The sequence below is a fragment of the Hevea brasiliensis genome, chromosome 10 (genome assembly GCF_030052815.1).
Source record: "Hevea brasiliensis isolate MT/VB/25A 57/8 chromosome 10, ASM3005281v1, whole genome shotgun sequence".
In the NCBI taxonomy this organism is placed as follows: Eukaryota; Viridiplantae; Streptophyta; class Magnoliopsida; order Malpighiales; family Euphorbiaceae; genus Hevea; species Hevea brasiliensis.
In genome coordinates, this window is record NC_079502.1 from 78370511 (window position 1) to 78380623 (window position 10113).

Here is a 10113-nt window from a genome sequence, read left to right on the forward strand (position 1 = left end):
CACACACAGACACACACACACACACATATATATATAACAAGTGTTTTTCTTAATATTTGGTCCACAACAGCTTTTTACTCAAAATTAAAAGGTAAAACTTTATCATATATTTTGAAATACTTTTTCCCCTTCTTTAGGTGTTCATATTCTCAATGCTCTTCCTAAAAATTGTTTGAAATGAGTGTTTCCTTATTTTTATAGTGCCCTTTTTCAAAAATAATTCTTAATTAGAGTTTTTCCCTCATTTAAAAAAAAAAAGTATTTAAACCATAACAATTACTAAGTTTTATAGTCAAACAAGTCCATCTAAATAGGGTTGAGTAATTTTCAGTTTGACTTGAATATCAAATCGAACCGAGCCAATGCAGTTCAATCAGTTTGGTTTTTTAGTTCAATCCATTTGATTTGTTTTTTTTTTTTCTAATATTTTCAATTTTTGGTTTGGTTCAATTAATTAACAGAAAATAATAGAAAAAAAATCGAACCGACCAATTCATTCTCTTTAAGTTTAAAGTCCGACAATTTTCTAGCTTTAATTACAAATCTTTGCCATCTACATTCTCTTCTCAAGCCTTACCCTCACTCTTTTAGAATCTATACATCCCTCCTCCCTTGACTCAAGCTATCTTTATTTATATTCTCTTCCATCTTCATTCTCTTCTCATACAGTCACGCTCACCCTCTCTATCTTGCCCTTTCTCCCTTTGTCCAAATCTTCCATAGATTCTCTTTGGAAGATTCACATGCATCGGCTTAAGGTCGAAAATGAAAACCCGCATGCTCAATGACATTGATTCAGAGACCAGATTGTGCCTCCTTGCCTCGACCCCATCTTTCTTCTTCTTCTTCTTCTTCTTCTTCTTCTTCTTCTTCTTCTTCTTCTTCTTCTTCTTCTTCTTCTTCTTCTTCTTCTTCTTCGTGAGCTAGGTTTTTTGTTTCAATTTTTTATTGTTACTCATTGTTAATTATTCTTGTAGGGTTATTCGTTATTGTAATTTTATGGATATTGCTTAGTTTATTACTATTTGTTGTTGACTACTGATTATTGACTATCTATTTATTGAGAAATGAGAGGAAGAAATGCTATGTTTGTTCACTTATTGTCTGTTCAAGTTTTTGCTTTTCTTGAATTCAATTTTTCTTTTGTAGAGTTTTAGGGGTTGGGTTTAACATTCTAAAAAATAGTTTATGAGCATGCTTAAATTGAGTTTAATGAAATGTATGTGTGTGTGTTTTGGTGAAATGGTGAATTAAATCTTGGTTTAAGGAGGAGAAGTGAGGAAGATGTGGTTTCTTACAAAAATTATACATTTAATTTTGTGTAAAAGCAATACGGTTTAATTGACAATGGCAAATTTTTGGACAATTTCGATTTGCTTTAAATCAAATTGAACAAAAATTTATCGATTTACTGAAATTTATTGATTTAATTTGGATCGATTATTCATATATTATCAATTTGATTTGATCTAGATTTTTTATGAAGTTTGGTTTTTGATTTTTTCAGTTCATTTTGGTTAATAACCAAATCGACTATTTACACACCCCTACATCTAAACTCATTGGATGTCTCAAAGGGTAAGAATATTCATTTTAATCATATTATTGACTAGGGTTCTACTACGATCATTGGTTGTGATGCCAGCATATGACATACGTTGATAAACATTAATCGTGCCATGCATTTACCATATATAAAGATTTTATTGAATAATCTCCAAAAAATAATTTGAAATTGCCCCAAAAATTTTAAAGAAATTCGTAAAATTATTTTTTAGAGATTATTCAATTTTATGATGAAAGAAAAGGAAATGACTACCTCTCAATATATAACTCATCAGTTATTATTCGGTTTCTCGTATTATCATGTAACTCATCAATTATTATATACCTGCATTAAATTAAAAATTAATGCTACTTGGCTCAACAATAATATGTCCCAACTATATCCCAACAATTATTTTTATATAACCTTAAAAATTTAAATTCTAAAATTTTAAACCCAAAATCCTAAAAACCTAAATTCTAAACCATAAAAAGCTAAATTATAAAAATTTAAACCCTAAAATTCTAAACCATAAACTCTAATCCTAAAATTTTAAACCCTAAATTTTAAATCCTAAATTCTAAACTCTAAACACTAAAATTCTCCAATTAGGTTTAGAGTTTTAGAATTTATGTTTTTAGAGTTTAGATTTTTACGGTTTAGAGTTTAAGTTTTTAGATTTTAGAGTTTAGAATTTTAAGGTTTTAGGGTTTAGGATTTAGAATTTTAGAATTTAGATTTTAGGATTTAGAATTTAAATTTTTAGGGTTTTGAGAATTTTAGAATTTAAATTTTTAGAGTTAGTTGAAACAGTTGGGACATATTATTGCTGGACAAAATAGCATTACTCTAAATTAATAAAAAAAAAATCAATAGGAATCAAATATACCAAAAAATAAGCTATATATGCTCATCATATAAATTCTCAAATTTCTAAACATAGGTTTTGTACCAGGAAATCATGAGTGTAAATAGGCCAACCTGGAAGTAGGACCCTCCTTCTCTATTAGCCAACTCAAAATGCCCCCTCCATTTCCTCAGCTGTAAACCCCAGATTCAGAAAAAAGACAAAACAAAACCAAACCAAACCAAACCTCCCTAATTAATGAAAAACCGTCCAACATCCTTCTTCTCCTCCACTAACATCGCACTTCACCTTCTCTTCCTTCTCTTGTATAAACTTACAGCTTGTGACACCTGTTACCATAATCCAAAAGACCCATTTAATAAAATACTATATATATTTATATAAATAAATATGCAAATTACAAGAAATGAAACCATATTTCCAAAGCTTATAAAATTTAGAAAAATATTTTCAAAGCTGTTTCTGTTGTCTCTTTGTCTGTCCTTTGTATATATATTCATATATACGTAATTTCTTTTTCTTTCTTTCCTCCACCACAGAACGAATGTCGGAACCAAGAAACCCTTCTTTTTGTTCCCTTTAAATTTCCCTAAATTCTCTCTCTGTCTTTCTATTCCTCCCTTTTATCATTACCTTTCCTTTCTTTTACGTGAACCAACAAAGATTTGTGGAAAAGATTTCTGAGACTCGAGGGAAAAGAAAGAAAGAAAGAAAGAAAGAAAGAAAGAAAGAGAATTTTGGACGACATGGGAGCTTGCGCGACTAAGCCTAAGGTTTTAAGGGATGATGCTCAAGCTCCGGTGCCGGCTGCTGAACCGGCGGTGGAGGAGTCGGTTTCCCAAGTTAATAAGGGGGAACGATCGCTTCCTCTCGTAAAAGAGGTGAAAGAAAAGAAGGTTGTTGAGAATGAAGGTGATGATAAGGTGAAGGAGATCGTTGATGACGACAAGGCTGATGATCAAAGTACTAAGCGACGATCTCTCACTAACTTGTTCAAGGAGGTATTTAATTAACGGCTTCCTTTTATATATATTTATAATTAATTATGCCAAATTAAAACCACTGTGCTAACAAGTAAAATAAATGATTGCTTGAACTTTAATCAAATAGAAATTATTTGAGATGGGATCTGATTTAAAAGCCTTAGGTTGATGTTTTACTTATTTATTTGAATTTTAACGTTTTCTTTATAATTTATATGCCAAGATTGTACTTTTCAATATTCCTGTCGTTTTCCAGGATTAATCGAAAGAAATAGAAGTGCCAAGGCTTAATTTGTCTAAGAAAATGTTAGAATTCAAAGAATATTAGATTTCATGACTTTCTTTCTCCTTTTCTTTTCCATTACAAATATGAATATTGAAAAAGTAAAATTACCATCTTGGTGTTTTCTATATAAATGACTTGATCTAATATGATATGACTTACTCCTAGAATATTATATCTAATAATAGCTTTCCATGAGTGGAATATCTAATATATTATTTTTCACAAAATATTTATTTTTTTAAAAGAAGTATAATTTTTAGATGACATGAAAAAAATATATTTTAAAATTTGCATGATTAAAATATATTAAATTTAATTTAAGATATTAATTTATTAACATTATTTACTAAATACTTTATAAAAATATTGTTGTCAACAATGTTTTTAATAATATTATTATTATTATTATATATATATATATATATATATATATATATATATATATATATATATATATCCTAAAAACTAAATAAAACGAATTGGGTATTATTATAATTTTGTAACAGTGTATAAGCAGGTCCATGTCCTTTTGCTTGTCTTTTTTCATGTCGGTATCGCCAATTTAGCTAAAGATTTCCATTTATTACTGTTCTTATTTTGTTTGGATATGATCGATTCTATATATGCAGTGGTGAATGCGTACATATATACAAGGTATCTTAAACCATTGCTATTCCTTCCATATCTTTCCATTTGTTGATAAGGATGTATACCGTAATGGATTTATGTGCCACTTCTCGTTTAGTTCCACTTTTTTTCTGTTCTCTGCAAAATTTTGACGTGGCTAATTTCAAGCCTTTCTCCAAGGTAAACTATTCAACCATTGCGTACTCCAAATTCTTTATAAGTATCATGAGCTCCATATATGATTTTTAGCTATTTTTCCATCGAGCTCTTATTCTATATCTCATATCATATTTTCCAGACTTTGTTCAGTCATATGAGAGCGAAACAGAAAAGAAAAAGGTAAATTTCATTTTCTTCTAGAACTTTAGTAACTTGGTACATACCCAAATGACTGTTACAACGATTTTGAGAAAGAAATTGATTGGGTTTTTTTAGGGGAGATGTGATAATTTTAAGTTTAATTTTATTCAATAAAATAAAATTGTAATTATTTGTTCAATTTGACTTAAATTACCAAAATTAAAACAATTGAAAAAAAAAAATACTACTTCATAAAGACTTGGTTTGGAAAAAATTATTGGAAAGAAAAGAATTCAATTCAGTTTTCACACGATCATATTAGTTTTTGCATGATTTTATTTCTTTTAAAATGAAGAAAAGAATTGAATTTCTTTTTTACTTATTAGGTTTGAGAATTGAAAAAAAAAAATTAAATTGAATTCTTGTAAAATTTCAAAGAGGAAAAATAGTTTTTTTTTTGCATGATTTGGCCAATTATATTTGAATATCTGTTGACTATATGCAATATGATATATAAGAAATCACAGATTCTCTCCTTTAAATTAAAAAAAAAGGGGGGAAGGGGGGGGGGGGGGTGTGGTATTTGAGTTATGGGAGAATAATTAAAGAAGCTTTATTCCAGCATTTATTATGTAGATTTTACATGCGACAAATTGGTAGGAGCATATCCATGAAGGACCCATCTATGCTGGTTGTTGGGATCTTGGATTATCTGATTATTTGTTTGCAACCTACTCGATTAATGATGTCAGATGGTTGGTGATAAGTGTTCATTTTGGTAACATTTCTCTTAACCTATTTGCCTTGTTTTCTTCCACTAAGTTAATATAATTAGGTTATTATTTTGTCCCACTTGACTATATATGTATACAATGTTATTAAAGGCGTGGGAGGTGCTCAGGTAAGGCGAGAGGCGAGGCGAAGTGCCCCTTTGCCGTCTCGACTGGGTCACCCCTCTTGGCACCTCTCTCTCTCTCTCTCTCCTCTGTTTCTGCTATCTTCTTCCTCCTCTGTCATCCTATTTTCCTCCCTCTCTTGCACTTTTCTTTGGAAAACGCTACAAAATTTTTTTTTTTCCTTTCCTTCTCCTCCTTCTTCTCCTTCTTCCTGGTTGAGTTCTTCGGTTCTTCCTTACCCTGTTATGCTGTCGGTGTACAATAGTCTGTCCTCTCTTTTTTTTTTTTTCCTTTCCTTCTCCTTCTCTGTGCCTCGTTTTATTAATAAGTTAATTACTTGCTATTAATTTAATTATTTTACCTTTTATTTTTATTAATTAATTATTTAAATTTTATAGATATTGTTAAATTAATTATTTTACTTGTTAATTATTTAATTATTTAACATGGATATTATTAAATTAATTATTTTACTTATTGATTGGTTGATTATTTAATACGGGTATTGTTAATTTATGGTAATTAATTTACTTTTTACTTATTATTCTTGTTAATTTGATTAATTTTACTTTTTATCTTGTTAATTAGACATTAATTCTCATTAGTTGTTTATTTTATATAGTAATTATTATTCTTTTGTTAATGTGATTATTTCACTTTTTGTTCTTACTAATTTATTGTTTAATTAATATGAGTATTGTCAATTTGTTTGTAATTAAATTACTTTTTAAATGTTATTCTTGTTAATTTAATTAGTTTTTCTTTTTTTTTTGTTAATTAGTTGTTCATTTTATATAGGAATTATTAATTTATTATTAATTTGATTATTTTACTTTTTGTTTTTGTTAATTAATTGTTTAATTTATATAGGCATTATTATAAGTACACACACACACATATATATATATATATGTAATTTTGGCACTTAAGATCATAGCGCCTTGCTTCAAAAAGGCTTTCGCCTCGCCTCTCACCTCTCGCCTCTCACCATAAGGTGCTCTGTTGCCTTAGTGTCGCCTTTCGCCTTGATAACACTGTGTATATATATATATATACACCACTTAAATTATGATATTGAATTATGTAGTAAAAGGATTAAAGTTGAGTCCATGAAATCAAAGGGTTTGAAGTTTTATTTTATTTCCAAGCAAGAGCAATGATAGATCAAGATTGATTGGTGGGAGGTCCTTCAGATGCAGTAAAATTTTGTCCAAGAAAAAAAAGTAAATGAATTGTTTGTCAGCAAGAAGTATTTGTTCTGCCTAATGATTTGATTAGTTCTATAGTTGTTAGCTTATTAAACAAATGCATGTGTACTGCTCTTTGAGCCATCTGGGTTTTCTTCATGGTTAAAATGGTATCCTTTACAGGGTGAAGAAGGAAAGGAGTCAGCAGAAAGTGTGAAGGCACCAGCAGAACCAGTGAAACAAGAAATGGCGGTAAGTATGAAGTCCCCCGCAGAACCACTGAAAGAAGAATCAGCAGGAAGTGTGAAGTCACTAGAGGAGCCAGTACCAGTGAAACAAGAATTAGTAGAAAGTATGAAGTCCCCAGCAGAACCAGAAAAACAAGAAATAGTAGAAAGTATGATGTCCCCAGCAGAGCCACTCAAACGAGTAGTAAAGAGTCCAGAAGAACTGGTGAAACAAGAAACAGCAGAAAGTATGAAGTCACCAGCAGAACCACTGAAACAAGTAGCAGTGGAGAGTAACCCAGCAGAACCAGTGAAACAAGAAATAGCAGAAAGTGTGAAGTCCCCAGCAGAACCACTGAAACAAAAAGCAGTGGAGAGTACCCCAGCAGAACCAGTGAAACAAGAAGCAGCGAAAAGTGTGAAGTCACCAGAGGAACCAGTGAAACAAGAAGCAGCAAAAAGTGTGAATTCACAGGAGGAACCAGTGAAAAAAGAATCATTAGAGACTGAAAAACCTAAGGAGCCAACAGTCCAAGAGCCCGTGACTTCAAATCCTGTGGAGCCAGTGAGAGTTGAACCATCAATGAGCAAAGAATCTGTGGAGCCAGCGAAAGAAGGGCTAGGGACAGAAAAACCTGTGGAGTCATTGAAACAAGTGCTGTCAAAAACTGAAAAACCTAGTGAGGCAGAGAAAGAAGAGCAGCAAGTGACTCAAAAGACAGTGGGGCCAGCGAAACAAGAACATTCAGGAATTGAAAAATCTGTGGAGGTTTCAGAAACTAAGTTAACAGAAGCTGAAAAATCTGAAATCCCAGTTGAACCAATTCCATCATTAACTATTGGCGCTGGTCCAGTAAAGGTGGAAGCAGAGAAGGTAACTGGAGCCACACCTGAACTAGTAGAGCCCAAAAGCAATGAAATATCACTGGAGAAAAAACCTGAAGAAACGAAAGTGAATTAAGGAGTTGAGCCTCTTCAGTGATGCCTAAATATGATTTATGAAGCCAAACTCAGATTGATACCAGAGAAAGGATTAGATAAAGAGATGGTAGCCAACATGATGTGCTTTGGATGCTTGTGAGTTTGTTTCAATTGTTTCAGATATAAATTTAATTTTTATTTCATTTGGGTTTGTTCGCTATTTTTTGTGCCAGCGAGGACGGATGGATTATTATTGGATTATATATGAAAGAGCATATAGATTCTTGTTTCTGGTTTATGCATTGTTTTCAAATCTTGGTATCCCCTGACTCCATCTGATCATTGCAAGTCGATTATGATCATCATTGCCCTTTCTTTATTTGGAGGGGCAACACCAGGTGTCCTTAAATTTAGGGCTCCATAATAATGTTGTCTTAAATTTCAATTTGTAACATAAAATCTATTTAGTTTTATTATCAGTATAATAAAATTTTTTAATTTTTTAAATTAAAATAGAATCCATATTACTTTCTCTCTTCTCTTCTCTCATTGGCCTCTTGCTATGATCCCTATACTTAGCAGGCCGAGTGCAAATTTCATTATACTTGGCTAATTTCACTGTACTTGGTAGTACTGCTACATAAAAGGGTTATGGGTTATGGCAGTGGCCGTAAACCGTTATCATAGATGTCACAGCTACATCTTCCTCTGTTGCATTAAATTATTGTTACAATTTTCTTTGTATTTGATGACCATTTAAAACTATTGCAATAGGTGCACAACGGCAGCAATTTTATTCATATTTAGGCAAAGGTTTAGTTAATGTATGGTTTTTTTTTTTTTTTGGGAAAACAAACGGTATTTAAAGTATAATTGCAATGGATTTACTTAATTTGATAGCAATTTTAAATAATATATTGCAATTAGGCAATGGTAAAATATGAAAATTTGATTAAGATCAGAACCATCTAAATAGAGGTGTTTAGAATTGCACATGAGCAAATGCGTAGAATTTCCTTTTTGTTAAAAGTGAACATAGGATCATGGAATGAAATAATGTAAGGGTTATTATTTACATGAATTTTTAACTACTCTTATTGATATGACCATTATTTAATGGTGAAAAAAAAAATTAGAGGTGTAATCGGGTAACGGCCGTTACATGCAAGGAATTTTTATTTTTTATTTTTTATTTTTTTTTTTTTTTTTAACTTTCAGCCTTCTATCACATCTTATAGCAAAGGCACGTGAAAATGGGATGGTAAGCCACAATTATTAACTGAATTCAAATCATTTCTCTTTTACTTTAAGCCTTTTTAACATTTTCTTCAATTTTGGCCTCGCCCCTCAAGTCCTATCTTCTTTAGTCTTTCATAGTTTCTGCTCTACGTCTCTAAACGTCCCAAGTTCATCTCCTTGCTCTCAGAATATCAATTTTCCCTTAAATTTTCTGCATTATATCACAACCCGAGGCTTGGATCCTTCAATTCTCTACAGCATACTCATAAAAGGTGAGTTTTTTCCTTCTAATTTTAGCTATCTTCTTAATCTTTGTTAAGTATAAATAAATAATAATAAATAATTTTTAGGTAGATAATTAAGAGCATAGATATATTTATGTGTTGTTGCACTTGTTACTTGTTACTACATATAATTATTTTTAGGCTTTTAACTAATGGCAGCCATACCCATGCATTAAAATAAAAAAAAATACTGTAATTATTTAAAAAATTATAATAAATCTATTTTTGGTTTGTTAATTAGGTAGTAAACTTAGGTTACATAAATTTTTAGCCAAATAAATAATGCTTGGCTTGAATAATTAATAAGATGAAGATAGTTTGCATACATTAAATAGTAACTAATAAATAGTAAGTTTAGAACATAATTTGAGAATATATGCTTAGTTGCTTAAGTTAAAATTAATTACTTTTATTAAGTGTACAAATTTTAATTTATCATTTAGGTTCACAACTTAATAATTTTATATGTTCAACTTTTATGTGTAACTATGTAGAGCTTTACAATTAATAATATTTTTTTTTTTTTCTAATAGTCAGTTAGTCATCCATTCCGTAGAGTTTGAAAATGCCTAGAGGAGGTTCTTCTGGTAAGCCAAGCGAGGACATTATATGGAAGTTTGCCACCCCAACAGGAAAAAAAGGGGAAATGACTTGCAATTTTTGTGGAAAAAAAATTACTGAAGGAATAACACGTTTGAAATAGCATTTGGCTAATGTACCAGGTCAAATTGCTGCTTGTGAAAAAGTTT

General features: G+C 30.6%; 1 protein-coding gene across 1 annotated transcript; it reads left to right on the forward strand.

The window, feature by feature from the left end:
- Nucleotides 1–2612: 2612 nt before the first annotated feature.
- On the forward strand, nt 2613–8139 carry LOC110667952 (uncharacterized). The gene is made up of 2 exons (XM_021828963.2): nt 2613–3415; nt 6877–8139. Exons 1-2 carry the CDS (start codon nt 3161–3163, stop codon nt 7879–7881), a joined length of 1260 nt encoding a protein of 419 aa, XP_021684655.2. The 5' UTR covers nt 2613–3160; the 3' UTR covers nt 7882–8139.
- The last annotated feature ends 1974 nt before the right edge of the window (nt 8140–10113 follow it).